The sequence below is a fragment of the Gadus morhua genome, chromosome 21 (assembly GCF_902167405.1).
Source record: "Gadus morhua chromosome 21, gadMor3.0, whole genome shotgun sequence".
Taxonomy (NCBI): Eukaryota; Metazoa; Chordata; class Actinopteri; order Gadiformes; family Gadidae; genus Gadus; species Gadus morhua.
The window spans coordinates 14,856,986-14,882,457 of record NC_044068.1 but is presented as its reverse complement, the minus strand read 5'-3'; the positions used below and the strand labels follow the sequence as shown (position 1 = coordinate 14,882,457).

General features: G+C 41.8%; 2 protein-coding genes across 4 annotated transcripts in view; one reads left to right on the top strand and one right to left on the bottom strand.

Annotated features, from left to right (window-relative positions):
* The window catches only part of cep85l (centrosomal protein 85L), a 30,025-nt gene extending 4,678 nt beyond the window's left edge, over positions 1–25,347 (bottom strand). The window contains exons 1-11 of one of the 2 annotated variants that reach the window (XM_030344595.1): positions 24,938–25,347; positions 19,587–19,748; positions 12,891–13,774; positions 5,420–5,505; positions 4,592–4,709; positions 4,279–4,461; positions 3,606–3,758; positions 1,928–2,082; positions 1,111–1,228; positions 966–1,016; positions 175–358 (exon numbers count right to left, since the gene is read on the bottom strand). In XM_030344595.1, the coding sequence (XP_030200455.1) occupies positions 175–358; positions 966–1,016; positions 1,111–1,228; positions 1,928–2,082; positions 3,606–3,758; positions 4,279–4,461; positions 4,592–4,709; positions 5,420–5,505; positions 12,891–13,774; positions 19,587–19,748; positions 24,938–24,953 (2,110 nt within the window). In that variant the 5' untranslated portion in view covers positions 24,954–25,347. Of the gene's footprint in view, positions 1–174; positions 359–965; positions 1,017–1,110; positions 1,229–1,927; positions 2,083–3,605; positions 3,759–4,278; positions 4,462–4,591; positions 4,710–5,419; positions 5,506–12,890; positions 13,775–19,586; positions 19,749–22,361; positions 22,942–24,937 lie in introns of those variants that run through there. The other variant, XM_030344594.1, reaches the window with a different exon arrangement.
* On the top strand, positions 10,213–12,213 carry pln1 (phospholamban 1). Of its 2 annotated transcripts, none has more exons than XM_030344597.1 (3): positions 10,213–10,356; positions 11,212–11,639; positions 11,954–12,213. In XM_030344597.1, the coding sequence occupies exons 2-3, from the start codon at positions 11,482–11,484 to the stop codon at positions 11,964–11,966; spliced, it is 171 nt and encodes a 56-aa protein (XP_030200457.1). In that variant the 5' UTR covers positions 10,213–10,356; positions 11,212–11,481; the 3' UTR covers positions 11,967–12,213. The 2 variants fall into 2 exon arrangements, with proteins under 2 accessions (XP_030200457.1, XP_030200456.1); XM_030344596.1 differs by having other exon boundaries at positions 10,226–10,356; positions 11,163–11,639.
* Positions 25,348–25,472: the final 125 nt, after the last annotated feature.

Sequence of the window (25,472 nt, the reverse complement as noted above, 5' to 3'; positions counted from 1 at the left end):
GGAGAGGATGAGGAGGTATTAGCGCCTGAGTCACAAACACCTCCCACCACACATCTATCAATGCATATTCTGCATTCATACCGGAAGAACAAAGGCTGACAAAACGTGAAATTAGCCTTGATAAGATGTTCATGTCAATGGTGTGCGTGTGCGTGTGTGGCACCGCTCCCTCACATTTGATCCCGAGCAGCAGGGCTAGGTTGGGCTCCTGGCCCCGGGCCCTCTGGGTCAGGACGCTGCAGAGGGCCTTGAGGTCCAGCAGGCAGAGGGACATCTCCTTCAGCAGCAGGTTGATGTCCTGCATGTGGACCGGCGCCGCCGGACGCCCCGGCCCCCCGTCCTCTGAGGGCCTTTTGTTCTGGGGCAGAAACACAATGGAGAGAGGTTCTGAGACCCGTCTCATTGGGGCGTCATGAAGGAATCAGCGGTGTTAGCGCAGTCGGCCACGGAGCAGGGAGTGGGACGTATGCCGTTGAACAAGCCAAGTGAAAGAGAATCATTCGCTCTCGTATCACGATGTATCGCTACAACCCTGTTAATGATTAGCCTGGGTATACCCATGCTGCCTTGGGCGCAATTTCACTTTGCGCTGCTAGGCAGCCTGGATTCCATGGATCCGATTTTCGCCTCAGATGGGGAACCAATCACAGAACGGGGAGGGACGGCAAGACCATGACGACGTCTATGCGACACACCCATTGACTTCTTCCTCATCAAATTTCTGTCACTCTTAACATGTCATCTGGCATAATTGATACGATTGGCTATGAGCTACGTACAGACTCATATGATCGACATTCGTAGCGCCCAATAAACGGCTCCGGGCAATCGTAAACCACGCCTCAAATCCGAGAAAATGAATGTGTGGTTCCCAGACCTCATCTCAATGTAGATCGAGATGAGGGCTGGCGTTAGCCAGGCTAATTAATGATGCATGGGAATGAGGGAATTTACTTGATTCTTACCGTCAGTTGTACAGATAGTCCCTCTATCTGCTTCTTTTGCTGGTCAATCAGCTAGAGGGACAGAACAGCATATTAGAAGCCTGGTTAACTGGGTTCATATTGGTGCGTTCCTGTGTGTCGTGTGCATGTCTGTACAGGCTGGTACCTTGCTGCTCTGCTCCTGCTGCTTGAGCAGCTGGGTGTTCTCCACCTCCAAGTGCTTCAGGTCCAACATAGGGAGTCGCACGCCGTCCTTCAAACAGTGCTCCACCTTCTGCTGCAAGCTGAGTCACGAGACAATACACACGTACATAGTTATACACCCGCCGAGTTGTCCCTGGGTCTACCAACATGCTCAGAGAAAGATGTAGAAGGTTGGACTCCAATGAATCAAACCAACAGTAAGGGAAAATAAACCGCTGATGAGCAGAACAGGCAATATGAATATCAACTCTGAGCACCTTTAAAACAAGACTGAAGACTTTTATGTTTGCTATAGCTTTCTGCTAAATCTTAAATACATTGCACTTTCTAAAAAGCTTTTTTAACTTTGCCTTTATTTTCTATTTTAATACTAAAATGCCTTTTTAACTTTCAATTTTACCCATTTCTTTGCATATGTTTTCTTTTACTTATCTATTATTTTATTTTATTACATGACAATGTTTATATGTGAAGCACTTTGAGTCTGCCTTGTGTATGTGCTATATAAATAAAGTTGCCTTGCCTTGCCTATCATATTATAATATGGGTTGACATTAAGCATTTTTTCCCATTGCTCTAAGTTTAACCCAAATATGTAATCTATCCCAATTTAGGCTTTTCTCTTATCGTATTTACGATAATGAATTAGTTTAGAGAGAACCACTCAATTTGGTTGACGTGAATTTCTTAAGAAAACAAAGGGCCAATAGGCAAATGGCATCCTCTGCTACTACTGGGCACATCAAAATATGCAAAACTAGTGAGTGACAGAACCCTACCTGTGTACAGCGGCCATCAGCTCCTTCTCCTTGAGGGACTGGGCCTGAATCACACTGTCCTTGTGTTTCAACAGAGCCCCGTCCTGCACCAGATTCTCCTCCAGCTGAGACACTGTCTCTTCCAGAACCTCAGCCTTTCTCTGCGCCTCTTCAAGCTGAAACACAGACGCTGAGTTAGTGTTTCAGATTCAGAGTTAATCCCAAAGGAAACTGTTGGTCACCATGGTCTCCTCAAGAGCAATACATACCTTAAAAATAGAACCACCAAATGAATTTATCAACAAACATGAAACATTATGCATATGTACACATCAGTGGCGGATGGTGGTTTTTAAAGTGAGGGAGGAAGGACTGCGCGCTTGGTTGCCATTGGCCTGCTTGCACTGTTGGTGTATGGTGGCATAAGAATGTGAGACTCAAGTTGTTTCAGGGTGTTTTGGTGAACTACTAAATAGCAGGGAGGGAGTTATGTGAACAAAATGTATACAAAGCCACCAGTGGCATCACTGTAATTTGAGAAGGAAAGGATGCAAAGCATATTAGTCAAATCAGGCCTACTATTGATTTGTAAAAGTAAATAAAAAAATCTGGGCCTATTATTGGGCCTATTTTTGCCCACACTGACTGAAGTTATTTAGCTATGTTTATTTTCAGTTACAATTGCTTGTAATGCTACCAGTAAGTCATGCGTACCTAGCAAACCACATAGCACTCACAACACTGACGTTGCCATTACTTCTGATGACCTTGATTTTGGGAAGTGGTCTACCTCTTTCTGAATGAATGGAATGGTTTTTGTAATAAGACGTTAACAATGTCCTCCGTTTCCAATGTTTCCATTGTGCATTTAGGATCTCGCTATCGCAGATTTCACTTGCTCTGCGTCTCTCAGACTGAGCACCGCGGCAATGCAGACCGGGTTTGTTATCGACAGCGTTGCCAGATTGGGCAGATTTCCCGCCCAATGATAATTTTTCCAGCCTAACATGGTTAAAAGTAGCCCAATTGGGTGGGAAATCGGACCAATCTGGCAACACTGCTCAACATCCAGGGATCCTGCTTATTGGTTCATAGCGCAGACGGATAGATTTTTGCGCAAATCAGACCCCTTAAGGTCCCACCCACTCAGAGGAGGATTTTCCTCCTCTCTCCCATTGAAACCCATGTTATCCACCGGCTGCCAGTACTTTCGGGAAAATGAATGGGAGTCAACGGCGGCGGAGGGAGGACGTTCCTCCCTGAAGTAATTGTCAATAGGCGATAGGGGGTGCTAATGTCCCTTTACCCAGGGAAACGAACATTATATATTCAAAGGCAATAAAGTAGTCATATTTAAGGGCATTAATTCATTACAATAGTCGGGGCAATCTAAATGTTTTATTCTCAACAATGTTAGGGAGGATCTTCCTCCCTCTCCTCAATGTAGAAGCCTCCACTGGTACACATATTAAACATGTACAACTTATACACAAGTGCATGTGATATTTAACATCACTTGAAACAGGAAATACGTGTTCAATACATATTGAATTATGGCGCGTCATGCAAGGTAAGTTAAGGTAGGTATGATGCAGAAGTAATTAACGTGAATCCCGTATAACTTGAACCAGAAATCTAGGCCAAACATTTTCTAGGGCTTTGACATCCACGTTGGAGCCCTGAATGCAGCGGGGGTCACCTGCAGCGTCTGGGACTGCGCCTGGTCCAGGGACGGCAGGTCGGCCAGGTACTTCTCCAGGGTCTCTATGCGTTGCTGCTTCTCCTTGTTCTGCTCCGTCTCCCTTTGGCATTTCTTCTTCAGACTGCTGATGTAGCGATCCCTCGTCTTCATCTAAAGAGGAAGGACGCCACGTCAAATTGTATTTGCATTGATCCAGGTAATACAGGGTTTCATATTTATAGATATTCAGACCGTCGCCGTCCTCATTTTGTATTCAAGATTTCCATGTGAATAAATGTCAGATAAGCCACTATCCATCGCAGAATGAGGTTAAAAAATAGTGATCGAGCCGAGGGCAAACTGATGAAAGCCCTTGCAGCTGAAGTACTATGCGTGTTATGAACTGGGTGTCGTGGTTAAAATATTGATCTGTGGCAGTTCAAGGGAAGGCAGCTTACATCAAAGCATGCATAAAACAGGGGAGCGGACTGATGTGCACAGAATAGGGGAAGGATGAAATAAGTTATGACTGTAAAGGAGAACTAAGGAGTACAGTATGCCACAGAGAACAAAGTACATTTTAATGCTCAGCTATAAAAGTGTCAAAACTTGAGCGGATGTATTTTCAACCTGATGCACTCTCTTCCTGTAGCAACGATGCACTACCCAGTAAACCACTTTGCCATCATACCTTCTCCTCCAGTTTCTTGATGTCCTCCGTGTATTTCTGTGTGTTCTGCTTGAGGAACTCGTTGAGGTGGAGGACCTCGAGTTGGGCATCAGCCAGCTTCCTGCCCAGCTCTCCTCTGTTGCAGCACTGGCTTTCAGACGGGGGTCCACTCAAGCTCACTGATACTGAATCATGCAGAGGATCCTATTGGAAAAACATCGCAAAAAACACCTTGTTATAATCAGGGATTAAAGCGCAAATGGTAGAAATGATGAAAGCTTAATGATACAGAAAATTGTAGTATAATGTAATACACTATTATTCAAGTCACTACCTTAGGTTTGAGGATGTAGGACTGATCGGACGGATCCCTCTGGTTGTGAAGGAACTGCTGTGCTCTGAGCTCATTTTCTCTGATTCTAGCATGGAGTTGAAAGATCTGTTGCTTTTGTCTGGAAGTAAAGAAAAGGTCAAGATGAAAATGACATGAGAGAATCGTTACATTCCCCTCTGGGAACATTAATTGACTGAGAATCAGTCCATTATTGTTGCTTTGGCTTGCTGGAAATGGACTGCTTTGGCTGGCTGGCATCCTTTCCAAGCCAGTTAAGTGCCCCAAAACGTTCCTGTTCAGAGCTGCATTTGATTGTTAATGTTAAAAGAATTATGATTTGGGATCAACTGTACAAAATGTATCAAATGCACAATTCCATATTATCATCTGGATAATTTGGATGAAATGTACTTCCGTAGCATGGTTACATTTGGCAAGTGATATGGTGACAACACCATTTGAGATGGCATGGCATGAGATCGTGTTTCAGCTACACATGTTCCACACCTCTAATGTATCCATGCTACTGATAGATCGGTTCATTCATGTTCCACATCTACGAATGTTTAGAAAACACAGCTCCTGAGTTCATCCAGTCCCCCCGATTGTTCCTTACTTTATCTGTGTTTGACATGCACACACCCACACTCACACCAACACTCATGCTGTAGGCCCTTGGCCCACTTGTTACTGTGTCACCCCGTTTGGGGACACACAGCTTGTAGCTATGCGCTGCAGTATGCCAATAGATTAGTACTTGACAAGGGCACTCTTGAAAGGTATGGCAGCTGTGCATCAGAGTGTTTGTGTGTACAACTGGTGCCGTACCGATCAATCTCCAGTTCCCTTTGTCTTAGCAGTCCCTCTTTAATCTTCACAAGAGTGTTGACAGGTAGCGATGTCCCCGACAGCATCTGAAATACACACATCACACACAAATACACTGGTTAAAGACAAGCTATAAATGAACCTAAGCCATAATTTAAACATTTGTATAACAACATAACATTTGTGTGACACTTATTAGTAAAATGCAGGTTAACTCCTCTAGTTGGAAGGCAATTGGCCTCAACCAGAATCTATCTGAACCAAAAATGATGTTATGCGATGCATTATGTCATCACCGAGGTAGATGTTTTTTACCTATGATGGTTATTGGCAAGTATGCTGAAGACCATCCTGATCATGTGACCTCACATACTGTTTGGCTACAAGGATCAGTCTGGACTGCCAGCCACCAATACCAACTTCCAGAAAGGACAATGTAATCTCGGCCAATCAGGGACTTTGTCATAGTTTATGACGAAAAAATAGAGGCAGCCACTGGAAAACACTGATGGCATCTCCTGATGCAATGAACGGTAACTAGGGATCGACTGATACAGATTTTTTAGGGCCGATACCGATTTCTTTTCATCAGCCTTAGCCGATAACCCGATACTGATTTTCTTGAGCCTATATTTGGAGCCGATAATACCCTGGCTATCCAGAGTTCTCACGAGAGCACAATTTGAATTTGCTCAGCGAGTCACTCTGGGAACGAGCAATATACTCGTGTATATTCTGGGCCTCCCCTGGCCCAGAACATTAATCAAAACACATCGATGTATCAATATAGGCGGGCCACCCGGTGCCGCCCCTCGAGTTGGGCCATTTTCATTACTCGTTGCCAGGCTAAGCCTCCCTAAATTTACATCTTAAAAATGACACAATGATGATAACAAATGTTACAATGTCTCAATTTAAAAAAATTAACATTTATTGAACTGTCTGTAAATCACACCAAAAAAATAAACAATAATAATCGGCCAATACTGAAAAAATATCGGTGATACGATACACGTAAAAAAACGCAAAGATCGGCCGATAATATCGGTTGATCACTAGTGGAAACGTTAACATTAGTAGAGTAAACACAGCCTTGAGTTCAGTTATGCAGAAATACTCATGAGTAGGTTTTGGTATCGTTTGGGTTTATCCGATACCGGTTCCTACTCTGTACTATTTAAACGGATCCGGTGCTAAAACAGATTTTGAACCGGTACTTAAAAAGACAAAACCGCACACACGCACGATTTGCTGTGTTCAGTAAAATAAATAGCGATCTGTTTTCAGCGCATGTAGGCCTATCTGCCTAACGCCTCAAGCCCAATGCACCGTCAGTCAAAGGACTCAGAAGGCGTTGCTGACGGATGGGGGAGGTTTCCAGGGTCGTCAGAGCCTGAGTAGAGTGACAGTGCCTACATTTGCATACGTGAATCTGATTGGATGACGGATCCGTCGCTGCCGAAAGAGTTGAACATTTTTCAACTTTTTGACGGAGCCTTCAGCGCACGGATCCACAATGCCTTGCACGTCCGTCCCCATTCAAAGTCAATGGGGATCAGTCAACGGACGGAGGCAGTGGGCACGAGGCGTAAGCCCACGTTGAATAATTTTGATGTTGAATGTTGATGACGCAGTTGTTGAAATAAACAGATTGATTTCATACAAATCATAAAAGCCTCTCCCTGCGTCATTGTGTGGCGTGTATACGAGGTGAGTGTCTGCGTGCGTGCGTGGGGCGTTAGGGTTTGTTTCCCTGGCACAAAAGGGGAAATTAATAAAAAAAAAAACATCGGTATCGGCATCGGCTATCGGCCAAATTGTTATTTTAAACATCGTATCGGTATAGGCCCAGGATTTCACAATCGTTGCATCCCTAAGATTTGAGGTTGCCATTAAATTACTCAACTTACCCGAAGATGAAAGGCTTTTGTGAGTGCTGTGGCTAATAAATATCTTTAAAAAAAATAAATAATAATTACTCGCTGAAAGCAGGCAGGCACGGAGCTATGCTGCTCGCGTTTACAATTGCGTGCATGGCGCCACATTACAGCCAAAGTCATATTAAGTACGCAGGTGCAGGCAGCCACAGGAGTCGCCAGCATTGTTTTCAACCGCCCGGTACCGCGCCGTATTTATTCCCAAGTTTTGAAAAGAAAAGAAAGTATTTGAAGCAAATAAGTGACACTGCTTTTGATTTGTTTATTTGGTTTTGAACAGATAGTTTTGGAAGCATGCATCGGCTTTCAGTTTGTTGGTTACTTTGAAATCACATACGCTCGCAACACACACACACACACACACACACACACACACACACACACACACACACACACACACACACACACACACACACACACACACACACACACACACACACACACACACACACACACACACACACACACGCCGATCTTCAATCAAAACAACATCAAGTAAGTGATGCCGCAGCTCGTTAGGGCTAACCCTAACCCTCGTGTTTGAAAGCCGTGACAAACTCTTTTACCAGTTGGCCTGAAATACCGCGCCTCGCATTTATTGACCTAGAACGTCGCAGTCGTACCATGCGTGTTTAAAAGCGCAACATTCAAAAGTTTCCCGTCTGAAACAGTGTCTCGCGGCACAGCGTTCCGAATCAAATACACCAGTATGGCGGTATATAAACATCACGAAAAATACACACCGTTATTCGGTGTCAACCGTTATACTGCCCAGCACTAACGCAAGTTGACGCCGCAACACCATGGGGGCGGGACAGGGGGCTTTAAGAAAAAGTCAGGCACCCTTATGAGGCACCGAAACGAGTGTTCTTATTCGATCTCCGTAACCGGTAATCGGAACCGGTGACCTACTGGAACAGAGTTTCGGTGCTCAACCCTACTCATGAAAAAGAACAAGAGCACGCACTCCCAAAAAAGAAGAAGCCCTGCTGCAGACTGGTTTGCTATGCTGATTGGCTGAGGGAATTTGTCCGTCAGGGCAAGTACTCTCACCCCCATCCGGCCCACATGAAAACAATGAGGCAGGCTAGAGGTCCTGACTGATCCAAGTAGCCAAACAGGATGGAGGATGATCAGGGTGTTCTCCAGGCTTATTGGCAAGGGTATAGATGATGAAAACAGTCAAATGGTTGAGCCATTTCAAGGGACAACAGTGGGTGACCAGCTAAAACTAGGTTGCGGAACAAGTTTAGCTTCCTCAGAAAGACAATCCTACATCTACCCTAGATCTGGTTTCTGGATCAGTCATTGACAGGAAGCTGTTTTCGAAGAGGGAAACAGATTCTTGTGGTTTGTAATTAACAATGTCATTAACTATTAATATAATTGCTTAAGGAAAGGAGGTTTTAAGTTCTCAACTCACAAATTTTCACCCCCTCCCTGTAACAAACGGCTTTGTCCTCTTATCAGAAGGTCAACCCCATACTGCACCCACCCAGTGAAATACCACTTAGGACAATACTACAGTTATTTTTAGAACAAAGATATGTGGATTCCTGGTAGAAGATCAGGGTCTGGAAAGTTAGCCTGACTTATAATCTACAGTGTATGAGTTGCATACGTGTCTGTGCATGAATTCTGGGTAAGCATGCGATTACTATGAAACGATACGTGCCACATTGTGGCAGTTCAAAGTGCTGTGGTTAAGATATAAGAGCTAATATTTGAGTGTTGTTTTAGGGCATATAAATACCCTAACCATCTGTCATGTATTGGTGGGTGAAATATGCTGGGAGGATATCTGTTTTTATATTCTCACAGCACATTTTTCTACAATGGCCATACATGGTGTGAATTTGAAAACATTATGGAGCCAATGACACACTTACAGATTCCCTCTTCGAGCAGTAGGATTGGTCGAAACAAATATGAAGTGAAAGAGAGTGAAACACCCCGATTACCCAGATTTGAGCTTGTCGGCCATCAGCCGTTAATCTAAAGTCTGATTTGAGAGCCTAAAGTGTACATAACGTAGCCTTAGAGGTTGGAGATTAGTGGATACATTTAGATCAAGGATTAGTTTATAGTTAACATGGTACGGCAACGGCAAAATCTGATCATTTTTATGTACGCATTAAATCAAATATTTTCAAATCTAAACATCCCTTGTGAATAGAAAAATAACACATTTTCAATGCTTTAAGTGAAGAATCAGGGAGAAAATGCAGATTTGCGGTAACAATGCAATGTGTGCAGAAAAAATGTTCTATGTTGAGCATGTATGAGAAGATCCACAAAGAGCCACACTAGAGACCTGAACACACCCCTTTTTTCCTGCTTGGGAACACAAAGACACACAGTCGTCAACTTAACGCTGATTGGTCAAACAGGGAACGGGCGTAGTGCATTTTTGACAGCCAGACAATTAATGCACCTGGCAAAATCCAAACATATCCAAGTCATTTTGGTTGCTTGCGACACACCCAGCGCTCTTCAGCATTACATTTGTAGGATTTCTAAACATATTTTCCATGTATATACAGTATATATTGCTGTTTCAACATATTTTCAATGGAACAGACTGTCTTGCGTGGGCTCCTGTACACTTGTGGTCGTGAAAGCTCTAGTACCTCCGTAATGTGCTGTACACATCACCCTGAAGGTGTGAATGCAGGCAGCTCGACCGAGACAGAAGCAGAACTGTAGATTCAGCTTTATCTGAGAATAACTCAAGTTTGGGCCGAGGATCGGGGTTTGACAACGTGCAGCTTAATATTTGCCCTTTTTGTCCTCTGTCATCTGGATAGGCCTCAGCTCTCCACCCCCTCCAAGTCACCTCCCATCAACACGTATCGTTCTATTCCACCAGACCAGTGATCGCACAAAATAGCGGGGCACTCCTGTGCTCCACACAGACACAGACGGTGACAGAGGGACTGACACACATATAGCCAGGTACCCTTTGAATATCCGCTTCAAATATCTACAATTTGGAAAAAGGTAAGAATTTAAGTTTTCCTCTTTTAACACATGGGAACAGTCAGAGACTTAAGTCAGGTCTGCGCATGTTATGAATCAACGACAAATCTTGGTCGCGGGAAGCACAAGCTAAGCATGGAAGTGGGATTACTAAATCAAGTAAAATTATAGACATAATGGTTCTGAAGAGAAATGTCAGGGGACAATTTTTTTATGTTTTGAATTTAATCTTGTAATAATGCAATACTTTGTCCTTTTTTGCCACAACCAACTGCTAAAAAGGTTAAATCAAAAACGATGGGCTGTTATAAATAACATCAACCTTTTTTTACATGGAGACATCAAACAAAATGAATCTTAAGAAAACAATTGCACAGCTGCACTCAAAATATTCCTAATGACCTTGTATAGCATCACAATAGCAACTGATGCGCACCGTCATGGAAAGGTTCAAAGCAGTAGCCAACACACACACACACACACACAAGATCCCTGGCACAAATCTCATCACATGCGCGCACTGTATAAATAAATATATTATTAATTTATTTCAGTGTGTTAATGGAAAATACCTCCAGTTGACATAGGACACAATATCATGTTTCATAATTTCCATTATTATTTATTCTGTTCTATGGAAATGTTTGTTGAATGTTTTTTTTGGTAAGACAAAAAAGCTTTCTGTACAGAACCTCATACAGCACTGAGCTATAGAATGGAAAAAATGAAATACCAATGTAACCATAGGAAAATAATATGCAAGGATACAGCACACTCTCATTGTCCCTTTCTATTACTCTTTCATATACCTCTTCCTATTCTCCCAGGCTACTGGAATCTCATTATTCAAAGTCTGCCTCTTCTTACCGTCTGCAGCCTCATCCTGACAAGCCAGCCGAGGATCTACGCATTTATTATTATAGATTAGCACCAGCCGACTGACCACAGGAGACAGACGCTGGACACGTCTCCTCAACATCCTGTGACCACTTGCCTCAAAGCGGCGCTGGACTATTTTCAGAAAACATTTTCTGCCCACAAAGTTTGCCGGGGATAAGTGCTTGGGGGTCCCGCTCCTTATCGACCTCAGCCTAGTGCCAGGCCCCACCACCTCTCCAGTCCACACCTCAACAGTGGTCCTCATAGATGGAGAAGGTACAGCACCTGACCCGCAACGCCATGCGCCGGGCCTCCCAGGCCATGGAGGTACCCCCGCAGGCCAGGCGGAACCTGCAGGAGCTTTTTGTGAACTTCTGCCTCATCCTCATCTGTCTGCTGCTCATGTACATCATCGTGCTCCTTGTGTAAGAAGACTGATGAACATGTTAGCCCTGAGATTAAATTAGATGACCTGATAACATAGCTCCGCGTAGAACTACCATCACAATAGACGTGTTGTGAAACATGCACCAGAGGGCACTAGTGGGTCACTTGTTGTCAATGGTTTTGATGCTGCATGAAAGGCACTTGGCACAAGAGCCACATGCTACGTGGTGCTTATACACAATAAACACGGATGAATAACATGCTAATGCATTGTTCCATCATTGCGTTTGTATGCATTTGTGCATGCCTCTGGTCTAAAGTCACAATGTGCTTCCCTCCCCTGTCCTCGTAGAAGAGGAATGTAGCCGGACATTCTCCAGAAAGGTGGACCGTCAACAGGCCCAAGGACAAGATGGCATGACTGAATTCATCTGTTTGCTCTATCATCCATCCATCAATCCAGTTACAGCGCCAAAGGGTCAAGGGGAGACAGCGAGTACAATATTTAAAACCCAATGACCAAATGTATCCTATCACCTATGAGCTGCTCCTTTTTGGCTCTTTTGGGCACTAAAACCCATTTATTGTATCCAATTAAAAACCTTGCAAGAAGTGCAGTGTTAAGTAGTGTCCTTACTAGAGATTGCCGGTTTAATGTGACTTCGGACGACCACTACGTTTGATAAATTGAAATTGGCAGAAAGGAGGGAATAGCAAATACCACTAGTAGCCACACAAAGTCCGAAAGAAATCCAGCCACTGCATTCTCTTCTCTGAATGGGCAACATTTTAAGATTAAGATAGAATATCTAAACATAAATTAAAAACAATCTTGGATATCCAACACCAAGTTGATATATTTTTTGAAAAAGGTTGTTTGAATAAATTATTCATCCCTATAAATATATCTTTACTCATTCAGTAAATAGGATCGGCCCCTTATTTTCATGAATGACTAATCAAACAATAGTGTTTGGGAATCATCATTATCATATTGTCATATATAAAAGTCAAATTACAAATCACATTACCAAAACCCAATGTAATGTCCTAGGATTTCTTCGTCTGATGAACAGCCAAGATAAACTTATTATTATTATGCATGACTACAATGGTTTATTTCACAACTATAGCAAGCTATTTTCATTTTCTTAATTTTTTTTTTTTTTTTGTTTCAATTGAAGCGTTACCCCTTCAGTTTTTACCCATCACCAGGTCCCTTCACCTTCCCCCCTTTACTTCGATCTTACTCCCAGATTTGCTGCTCATCATTGCATGTCTTAGCTTACCTGGTTCAATTCGCCCTCCTGCCGTAGTCTCTCTCTGTGCTGGTGCTCTTGTTGCCATGCCAATAGCAAACTGCTCTCTGCTCCGCCTTCCACCTCTGGTCCAACCTTGCCCAACTCTGAGCCGGGCCTGTACTCCATCTGCTCACTCAGCCACATCTGAGTTCTGATGGCTGGCTGAATGGGAGAGCCGCCCACCGCCGGCTGGGCAAAGGACAGGCCTCTCTGATTGGTGAAGCCGTGGCCAGGACCACCTGGCCCCAGCCTGCTCTCAGGTAAGGCACTGTAGTTCAGGTCGAGGCTCCTGGGCTTGAGGGGAGACGACAGGGCGGACGAGCGAGACGATTCCGTGCCTTGTCCGACGCCGCTGGGTCTCCCGCCACGGTCGTACCACAAGTGTGGGTCGGCGGCACCGGGCGAGCGCAGCAGGGGGTTGAAGTGAGACGACGTAGAGAGATACGCGTCCATGTTCGCTTGACCGATAGAGTCGTGCCGGTACCCGTGTAGGAGTTTTCTGTCCAGAGACCCGTGGGGATCCGGTTTGCAGCGGCTGCCCAAGCCCTTGCCGGCGCTTCTCTCGGTCCCCGCCGAGAGCCGGGTCAGAGACGACCACCTCCTGATGGGCTGGGGGTCCTTCATGTCCAGTGACCCCGGCAGGTCTGACCGAGAGGAGGCGGCTGGCGTCGACAGCTGACAGAGGCTGCTCCAGGGACTGGCGCCGCTGGGTGAGGTCGCCACGCTGAGCTTGGCCGAACCCGAGGAGGATGGGGAGGGTGAGGGGAGGACGTGTGCTGTGGGAAGGGTACCAGTGGAACTTCCTCCTGGGGCAGAGCGATGGTGGACTAGTGGGTGGAAGGACAACGGAGTGGTGCTGGAGCTGGAATGGTCTGGAAGACAAAATAATGTACATTAGAAATTAATGAAGTGGATCAATAGTATAAACAACACAAAATATCAGTGTAGTAAACTTTTTATTAGAACAATATTTTTAGATAAGGAACAGTTAAGGCAGTTATCCTCCAATTTTGAAATAGGCCCAAGGGTTAGGGTTGCACTGCAGTCAAAAAGGTTAAACAAACAAGTTTAAAGATAAAGCATTACAAATTATTATTCTTCATTCACAAAAATGACGTATTCTAGTGCCATGTGTACAAATACAATCTGTCTGAGTTAGGTATTTCCAAAAAATTAGAACAATTATTACTTTAATTTGATTGTAAAATAGATTGCTTGCTAGGAAAAAAGGATGCACTGAGGGCGCACTCACACTAGGCCATCTGTAACCGTGCCCAAGTCCGTTTGACACCTGTACCGTACTCAAGTACGAAAAAACATTCAGGAGTAGGTAAATTATTCTAAAGAGGTCTAGACTCCCTGAGCAGCCCTGCCTTCTCCAGTGAACAAAGAAAGCTTCTTTGCACTGGGCAATGAAATTCTTAATTTGCAAGTTCCCTTCACACAAAATATGCTTAAAATAAAATAGATAAAAAACTAAACTACAAAAAAATAAAATAAATAGGGATGTGCTTGATTAATCGATGATCGATCATTAAAAATTTTGCCGATCAAGTGATATTTTTATCGTTCAAAATGAGGTTGTGTTGCATAGGGTGAGAGCGGCATAGCCAAGACGTTGCTTGGCTGTTTAACACAGATCGTCTTTTTCATGGTTTTCCGTGTTTAAGAGCGCATTGTTCGGCTTTCACGAACGCCGCATTGGACTATAGCCCATAAGGCCTAAAAATAAACAGTTGTAGGTCTACATGTTAACTGTCTTGTATGGTTGTTAGCCTATAAATACCTATAAATATGGAACAAGGATTTCATTGAGAAAGATATGGGAATTTTTTATATAGTCTGTAGAAAATAACGATTAAATCGATAATTGATCGTTAATTTTATCGATGATCGATCAAAGTTCGATAAAATGCCCATCCCAACTCAATAACTTAAGGTTGTCAAGTATTTATTCACTCATTGTATTTTATTCATCCACCAAAAAGCTAATGTATTTTGTATATATTCTACATTATAAACTTCGTGATTAAGATGTCTGGTTCCGTTTCCAGAATAAGTGAAGGCATACTAAAATACAGACTTCATAATATTAAACTATAATAACCATTCATGTGCAATCTCTGAACAACCTGCCAACCATTTAACAACCTGTATTGCGATAGTTGTGACATTTTGTTGTGTAGCAAGAGATACCATTTCTGTGATCTTTTTTTATTGCGAAAGCAATATTCATTTTTGCTCTGAATCACTACAAACATTACTACATACAGTAGACAACGCTGAACTTTAACTTCCCATTCAAATGAGGCTGGATTGCCAAAGCACAAGTTAGCACACTCACACCAAACTTTTCCACATGTTTTACCCACACAAGGCATTATGGAGCAATTGTACTTAACACGTGATCCCATCCACGGGTGTATGCACATGTCTGATTAAAACAGTGTGGGTAAATGAGAGGGCCTATGTGTGTTGTTAATGCATGACCTGTACTTAAGGATTCAAACCAATTGTGCCTCAAACCTTTTGCGGGACAAGATGAAAGCTCCCAAATAAGTGACTACCGATTCTTTGATCACACACGGCAACGATGACGGAACGGACACAGTCCTGAATAAACGTTGAATAAACCTAGCGTATAACAGAGACCGTGTCCAGGAATTGTCAAAAGGTGTTTTAAAAGTGTGGATTAGTAGAAGGTTGGAGTTAGGATTGTCCCTGTCAATTACTTTGAGAAATGTAGGATAGTGCAACTGACAAGAAATACCCAAAATAATGAAATAAAAAAAAGGTAAAATACTAAATATCTACCAATTGAGGCAAATGATACAACTCAAAAGTATAATAAAGAAAAACAATGCAAAGCTAAATTGTTTTTACAATTGGCCCAAGAGATCTGGGCTACAAGTGTACTAGCTGAATCGTAAAATTCTGGTCAGGGGTTATAACAAGAGAGGATATTGCATCACCAGGGACCAGCTGCAAACTGGGCTTTGATACGTTTCCACACAGCACGCCCGCTGAGCTGGCATTATAGACACTCGAGCTGTTGTCATGATTCTTGTCACTTTTGCCGTAGCACATAAATTAGAGGTCAACCAAGGTGGCTGGGGACACAAATGCTACGCAGTGGAAGGGAACGTGTCCCATGTGAACAGCACCCAAATAATAATAAACAAGCAGTTACATTTTGACGCAGATGAAGATCCAATGATTCATTCCTCACAGATTTGTGTACTCGGTTTGTACTTAGCTCCTTTTATATAACAGCTCTACACAAGTGTGGTACACAAGGGACAAGTGTATGGTGCCGCCACTCATTCAACTACACAAAGCAGGAACACATTTTAGTACAATGGTCATTAGTGAGTGTTTAATTTGATGTTAATCTGTCAGTAGGCTAACTGTTAAATACTTACTAATGGACATTGTACATTTACATGTAAATTGAGGTCATTTAGCAGAAGCTTTTATCCAAAGCGACTTACAATAAGTACATTTGTCATAACAAAACTTGAATATTTATGTTTACAAAATAAAAAAATTCTGAGACCACAATGTAATTCTGCATATTTTAAGAATTCACAGATAAAACACCCCCACCAAAATTGTACATTCCCCCGGGAACACCCCTACAAAATGCAATGGTAGTTCTAGTCCTCACTCGTGGTGAGGGATAATAAGGTCGGGTGATTTAACGGTAAATTAATTAAGAAATGTCTGCCTGAAAGCGCAGATATTTGGTAGATCAGATGCTACGTTGCAGTTGACCAAGTTAGTCCGAGCAATCATCAGATGCTTTTTTGAAGGTAGATGACATTTTGGAAGGTTAAAACTAGAGAGACACCAACTCATAAAATAGATTATTAATTAACAGTGCTATACATCTACATTCAATGCTTTAGAGATTTTATAAGAATTGCATTTGTCATTTAGATAAACAAGGTTTATGTTACAAATGGGTGGTAAAAGGTTAGAACACGCACATCTCCTAATCCAAATCACCCCCAAACCTCTTGTGAATCCTATTGCAAATATAACGTCATCCCCCTCCTCGTTATTGTCTAATGAGATGAGGCCATCAGGCCCTCAAGCTCCATGCAGCAGCTGCTCCTCTGTCCAAATCCCATTACCAAACGGCATGACTTTAGGGAAGCCAAACCTGCTACCCAAGTAGAAGATATTACACAACAGTTACATACTCTGGACGGGCGCTCAGTCATGATATATATAATACATTATTTAAAAGATTCTGAGACATGTTTCTCTGGCAGTTTAAAGCGCTCAGTCATGATATATATAATACATTATTTAAAAGATTCTGAGACATGTTTCTCTGGCAGTTTAAAGATAATTATTACTTTTAAGGATTAGCTCATAAAAGGCCCCGCTGTGTGATCCCCAAATCACCCCAACTGATTTAATACACCGCAAATGGCCAGATGGACCAGTGGAGGATATTAGCTGAGTGGCATTAAATGTTATTATATGCTTAAGGGTTCAAGGGTATACAAAGGAATGACAAGGGATAACAAAGTCAGCACACATTACACATCGACAGATTTAAAATTACTCACTGCTTATTCATTTAGCTGGATAGTTTTTGCACTAAACTGACAATGCATATCGATTAGTGGCTGAGCAAAGGTGATATATGCTACGTGAACTATGCATGAGTATAAAATCTTCTCACATGAAAGGATAGCGACTTTGTCAGGCTGGTGAATAAAGACTTAAAAGAAACAAGATATAATCTAAAACATTAAACTAGAATTAAAACAATATATTTAAAGGCAATATTTACTCTATTTACAATATTAACGGCTTTGTTAAGATGTTATCGATTTAATAAATGGGTATATTTAGGCCAGGATTATCGTGGCATGACATTTTAATTGTGTCTCACTCCTAATAACATAACCTGCAAATTGTAACCTGTCTGTTTAAGAGTCACTTACAATATAAGTCATTAAGATATGGCCTGTAAAGCCTGTTGAGACTAACTGTGATTAAGGGATATACGACTATTGTTTACTTGACTTGATAACTATGAGATGAAACATTTGGTCCAAACCTAGCAGAACATCCTAAATGTAAAGAGACAGCGGTCTCTGACCTGTTCAGAGCCTAAAAGAACATCCTTGCAGAGCAAGCCAATCAGCCCCCTTTACATCATCAGTGATCTGCATCCAGCTTTATACATCATGGTTGACCTATATTCATGTCCATACTGTGCACGAAATGATGCCAGGACTCGTTACCCTGCTGGATGACCCAATTCAGCACCCAGACACGACCCGGGGCACTGTCTCTCAACCCTCCTGTCCAATAGATGAACCAAGTAGTGACACTGACATTGGGGACTTCCTAAAATGCAGAGCCATATAGAACCATTGACTTTAAAGATCAATGTGCGTCTGTCAGTACGGAGTTTGTGGACCACATAATCATGAATCGCCATACAAGTACTTTACAAAATCTCTCATCTCTAAGACCTATATTGAGAGCTTTATTGGTGTGGTTTCCATCCGTGGCAGGCGTGTCCACACTATTTTCTTAGGCAGAATCGGCACAACGAAGTGACTAGGTCAAATTATATTGGAAACGGATGTTTCTTGCATCCCCGATATGCATACATTTTCACACATGCAAATATGGTCGCACCCGCACCCCCACCTCTTCCGAATTTATTGGAGACAAAAAGACCAAGATGTGTCCTACTCTTTTGTTTTGCATTTATTTTCCTCTTTTAATTGTACTGTCTCTTCCTTCCCCCTGTGGCAGCGGCACAATTAGAAAACGATGGTCATGTGTCTAATGTTGCCCTCAAATTGTACAAATGTAGTAGAAAAACTTATGATTATGTGGATTTTGGTGCCAGGGACCATTAAAACTCATTCAATATCCCATAAAATTCAGATCATGATTTTTAACCAGAAGCAATAGTGGTTTGCTCACCCAGTGTAGTCTTGGTAAGTGGAACAGGTATGGAACACAGTATTTGCTTTTTACAGTATCTAAATGGCTATTACTGTTTTAATCTGCAAAAGCCAAGTCCAAAACCAACCTTTTAAAACAATTAGGAAGGCGGAGAGTTTATTAGTGAATAAGTAAGCGAAGCAAACGGCAACATTTAACTGTCAATGTGAAAGATTATAACAAAATGAAATCCTGTAAGATAAACTCAAGAATTTATTTATACAATAACCAAACCCTACACTGATCCCAGTGGGGAAATCTGGCCTCGGCATTTGGCCCATCTCCCAACTGCTCAGAGATGTGGGCAGTGATGGCATATCGCCTAGGAAACTGGTAAAAAATGTTTGCATGAGAAAGCTATGTAGATTTGCCTGATAATCGTCCTGAATTTCATTTTGTTTCACTTCATAACTCAGCCTGAGGTTTTTCAGGTCTGTAAAGTGTTCAGACTTGGCGGGATACGGTCTGTGTACATGAGTTTAATTCACTTTTCATGTTGGAATGAAGAATGAAAACGGTGTGTTACCTCTATTTCCAAAAACAAAAAACGGATTTTGACTTGTTCCTTTTATATTTAACAAATTAATATTTCGCTTTTCCCATGTGTGTTCGGTTTACTTTTGAATGCCCATCATTGGCCAGTTGAACAAACATTTCCTGTCCAAACAAAGGAAGTAAAACAGAGGTTAGGCTTTGCCCTACCTTCCACACTGTCTGAGCACGAGGTGCCGATGCCCGTGTCTCCGCTGTCGGATGCTGTGCTGTGGCGTCGCGCTTGGTTACCGTTGCTGGGAGCAGAGGGGTTGCCTTGCCACCCTGACTCGCAGCGAGACACCCATCCTGGATTGCTGGTGCAACTAGAGCCTACAAGAAGAAAGATGTTGAAAGAAAGGATTTGTTTTATTGTCAGATGACCTGTGCACTGTGCAGCCCAATTTCTTACACACAAACATCTATATTTATTTTGGCGAGTTTCAATAACAGCCTCAAACTTCTCTTAGAAACAATAAAACAATTCAGTATGCGTAGGTCACAGGCCTGCAATAAGTCTGTCCAATCATTTCATTTGGCTGGATGGAAACTATTGGATGTCCTACCGGTCAGATTTTTGGATAATTTCAAAATAGAATTGACCAAATTGCCTACCCTAGGTTTGAACAATAAAATGTCGGGATTCGGAATTAAGCGTAATGAAAACATTATTTAAAATTGTGCAATGCTGCATCATCACAATTACAAAACCATGACCATGAGTAGCTTGAAATAGGAATTAGGGCTGCATGAAAAGTCAAAAAATAATCATGATCTCTATGATTCCAATGCAATCTTGTTTCATTGACACAAATCCTGCACACCTAAAATCCCCATCGAGTGCCATCAACCAAAGATGAGACACAAATTATGGATTTAGTGAATAAAACAAAACTAAGAAGGCACAAAATGTATGAAAACCCAGCTGGCAATAGCACACTCATGGCAACAGATGCATTCTGATGCCATAGCGGATTTTAGGGGACAAAACTAAATCGGTTTGAACTACTTGTCATATCGGATCTTTGGAATTACCCGCCGTGAACCAAAGTATTAAATACAGTTCTGGGTCGCATCATCAGTTGCTAACACCCTGGTCCCATGTGATATGTGCCGCTGGGTCCAAGCCATTGACTGTATAAAATGATCGAAGCAGTGAAAAAGTGTTCATGTTTGGGAGCTCAAATCATGGACCTTGACGAAACATAAAAAGTGGATTCAATAGTTTGTCTCTGAAGACGACTGAGGCTCAACCATATACGTCACAAAACATGTTTACCATTATCAATTTAACATGTTGTTTTGACAAGGTTATTGAAACAAATCAGGGCAAATACTGAATTCCACAAGGGTGGGGTCCTCATAGGCGAGAAGCTTTACCCTCTCTCGGACTCCGCAGTCAACCGCTGCCCAGAACGAGTTCTACATGTCCATACAGTCTCGATTTCAGACCTTCGGATCTTTTCGAACTAAATGCTTGTTTCTGTTACTTATCATCGCCTATGTATCCAATTTGTGGGCTATGATAAGACGATATACAATCAAATTGTGCTGGAACGAAAATACGCACATCCCTATGACCAACCATACATTGTATGAGACATACACCAGTATGTTGATCATCATGGCAACCACTGCTAAAGGTTAACTAAACATTTTCTGTAAGAGATTAAATAATACAAAATGAATTCTAGCTCTTGGCTCATGACAAGGTGGCTAATTACTAGGCTGCCCTTGTTGAAAACCTGCTCTATTTTAAAAGTTTAATCCAGTTAGACAGGAGTTGTTTAGCCTGTCCTATATAAGTAATGGGGGATGGGTGAGGAGGAGGATAAGAGGATAAGAACATGACACATTTGCTCTAAAGTGTCTGTATCACAGAGACTTTATTCAGTACTCTGAATTTGTATGTTCATTGTAAACCAGCCGTGGAGCATCCTTACCCTCACCACCACTATATTATTGTATAATAGTCAATACAAGACTGAAATAGGGCATTGCTGAATCTGCTATCATAGCTGAAACTTAGATGAATTAAGATTGTCTGCTAAATTATGAGAAATATATCACAATTATATTGTAATGACTTCAAAATAATGGTCCCAGTCTACTGTGAAGTATGGGATTGGTTGCTGGATTCAAATTAAGTCTCACACTTTTTCTGCAATTTGCAGTTACAATGCCTCTTGTTCAAGTAATGAAAACCAAATGGAATTCAGCTGTATTTTGCTATGAAGAAAGATTAGGCAGCAGAATCACTTTCAAACGTTCAGGAAATTGTGCATTCCCCGTATTACCCCTAATGGTTTTATATCCGGCCTCTATCTGAGGTTGTACGTGTGTTTGCCCTTGTAGATATACAGAGGATACATCAATGATGATGGTTATGTCAATTCTCTTTAGCCTATCAGATAACAGAAAGGGCCCCACACATCCCAATGTAGTTAGAATGCAGTTGACATTAGCATGACTGCTGAAAGGAAAATCTTGCATGGTGCCCAATAATTTAATTGCTTACAAATTATGTTTTTAGTAGGAAGATACATTTATTATAAGAATGTTGTGTTGACAAATCAACAGTGACACAGATTTGGACAAACGCCTCGTCCGCATCGCCTTTAACAGGACACTGTTCACGCGTCGATGGAAACAAAAGCATTTGATTTATATTCATGACTCTGGCAACAGGGCCTTCGTGTGTCCTCGTCAATTGGTGCGAAGGATGAACACATATTCGTCATACCCTCCGATAAATGAACACTGTCAGTGACAGTTTCCAGTGAAGTTGGTAACGTTATCCATTTGCGCCTCCCAATAAAGCAGTATGATGGACAGCGCTAGCTTAGCATAAGCCCTTCTGGTCACCGCTAATTATCCCCGTTATGTACCGCGCTATACTTGTAGAAACGTCCTCTTTGGTTTACTTACGGTACGGAGGAGGCTCACCTGTTTTATAAGATTCATATCCATCTTCAAAGTCACTCCTACCCCACATTATAGCAGCAGCAGCTAGCTCTCTCTGTAGCTGTAGACGGCGGCCCGAACGAGCAGCTAACGAGAAGAAAACGACGCCAAGACGAGGTCTGACAAAGATGGGCAAAATACCTCAATGGGTCGACGTGATTTCATCATAAAAACACGCAGTTTTTTTTTTTATCCCGAAATACGATTCCCTCTTTCAAAATATTATCACACAAGTTCCTAGCGACACATATACGATAGCGTTGAGCCGCTAAAGAGCCCAGAATAACCGAGGCGAAAAGAGGCAGAATAGCGAGAACGTTGACACCGCATTGCTCGCGAGGAGCTGAAGTCGTTAAAATGAGTCCAGGCCCCGCCCCTTCTCTGCATAGCGGAGGCTCCCACACGAGGCCCGGCCCCTACACTGAGGGAGTTCACCGCTGGTGAGTCCATGGTCTGACTGTACAAGCTGCCCAGATACTTTACTGGCACACTGCACACATTGGTGCTGCAAGATAGAGGACACTGACTGCACTCATCCTGGTGAAGAGGCTGAAGGTGATCTGAGTGACAGAGCATCGCCTTGCATGCGCCAGGATTTCGCTGTTGTATTTTAACGTTAACCTGCAATTGTATGACACATGAATAGGCCTACGTCAAATCTTGAAACTTAAAGAGTTGGAAAAAGTTTACGTAGGCTATATCTAATCTAAAGAAAATATCGATGCTTTTAATGTTTCAATTTGTGGTTGTACCTTTGGTAATAATAACACAAATGTACCTCAATGCCTAACCAGTGTTATGGGCAAAAATCAAATAAATAACAAAAGATACGAGCAACAGCTAATGCTTGTAATGGTGCCAGGAAATGGATAACATTACTGTAGAGCTCTTAGCCTCTTTGTTGAGCTCTAGTCTGGAGCCACCTGAGGCCTAGACAGCCACCTGTCTAGGCCTCCATTTATCCAAACCTCCTTTTCCTAGGCACCATTGACAATGACAATCATATTATAAACTGACCAAAAAATGTGTCATTACCTTGCAATATAGTTATTTGGCTATGACTTTTACATATTAAGTAATAAAAGAAAATAAATGCTTCTAGCATTTGGAATATCCTTAGAGAAAAGTTATGGCTCAGAATTGAAAGAAAAGTTAATTTAAAGTTGTTTATAGTTTCAACAGATTGACAGATTTCCACTGGTCTGCGTGAAGTTTTGCCAACCATAATAGGGTGTGGATGAGCACAGAAAAGATTTTGGTATGTTGAATCAGTTTTGTTTTATCAGCTCAGAGCACAGGGTCCCCCCCCCCCCCCCCCCCACACACACACACACACACACTTCCTGCGTCTATGCCAGGAAACCATCCGTTCACATACAAACACACCACATTATGTATAATAATCATAAAAAACAGCAGTCAAGCCCACGTAAAACAAACAGACATCGGCTTCAAAGCTCCTGCCTCACTGACGTTTTCCACTCTTGAATATACCTTACCATGGTTAAAATATACTTTTTAAAAGACTGTTGCATATCGAATCAAAATTAGGGTTTACAAAGTTATGAATATTAGTCATTTATTTTGAGACGCAAAATAATAGTATTCCTGATTTTTTTTTTGGCCTTTTAACATCAAAATAAGTGTACTGAAAGGTTTACACCATTGAGGTGCCATCAATGAAAATGTTCATATTTAAATAGAAGTCCCACTCATGTCTCATCTTCTTAATCTTTGCCCTCTGGAATTATGTGAATGGAATATTCTTAATCCTACTAACCCATTTTATGTATACTCATAGGTTATTGTATTTGTATGATACATACATTTATTTGAGATAGGTACTTGTAGGCTTTTGCTTTTTACTAATGTTTTATTACAGGGACATTATAATTGCAGTGAACTGGAATATATGCACCAATATGTTTAATAAAGAGAACTAGATTAAGGACTTTGTAGACCTTATCATTAGAGCAGAAAGCATCAGACCTCCTGAAGATACTGAAATCTTTGGACAATATTTGAATTGTAAACCAAGATATTCTGCAGCGTATGTTGTAACTCCTTAATGTATATGTATAGGCTGACCAATGATTTCTGGATAATTGTCTTTTTCAGTTTCATGTTCTAAGAAATCTTTTCAAAGCCATTGAATGCATAAAAAAAACGACAGATGTGCACTTGCATGCATAAACGGATGAGTACTTCTGCCTTCCTCAAGAGAACTTTAATAAAATGTTCTACTGTCATCAGAAGCTCTTCCTTTCTCATTTCCCACCATGCTTTTGATCAATGTTAACATGGTTTAACATGGACATTTACTAAATCAGCTCAATCAATAGTGAAATGGATGAGGAGCTGCTTCCTGGTATTTGAGTAGACAACTGAATTGAATGCCTCCCTCAATGTTAGAAGGCCAAGGCTGACCAAAATAGAGACATATAACATCAAATTTTTAAACACACATTTGGTAGAACGGTTCCAATGTAAATATGGAATGTAAAAAAACACAATCTGATGGCACATTGTAAATATAGACCAAATAAATGTAAACTTACTCTTGTTTTTCTTCATATGCGCAACGGAATAGCAATGCAGAAGTCGAAGTAGGAAGTGTCTGTCAGGTTGAACTGCTAACTGATGACAGGAACTCTATGGCCGCAACCCGCTCAATTATTGCACACCAAACATGGGTGTTGCTTGACAATCTTGTTACAAAAAAACAGCACGTCATTGCAGTTTTTTAACCTGCATACAAGAATACATAATATATATATATAGAGAGAGAGAATACATTCACATATACTGCACACAGAACCAGCGCACAAACATGCAATTCTTAAGTAATTTAGAGTCTGTAAAGTGTTTTTTGCATATTGCGTGTCTGAGGAAGTGAGCTACTGGCTGAAGATTGAAAGGTATTTAGTTTCAAAGGAAACAAGCACAATCTGTTGCTGTCAAACATCACATTAAATGCTGTAGGTGAGTGTGTTAATTTGAAAACATTTCATTTACATGAAAAAAGCTGCATGCAAGGGAATTGTGTTTTGGTTGGTTGGCCTTTCAAATGCCAAGGAGTTGGCAAGTACAAAT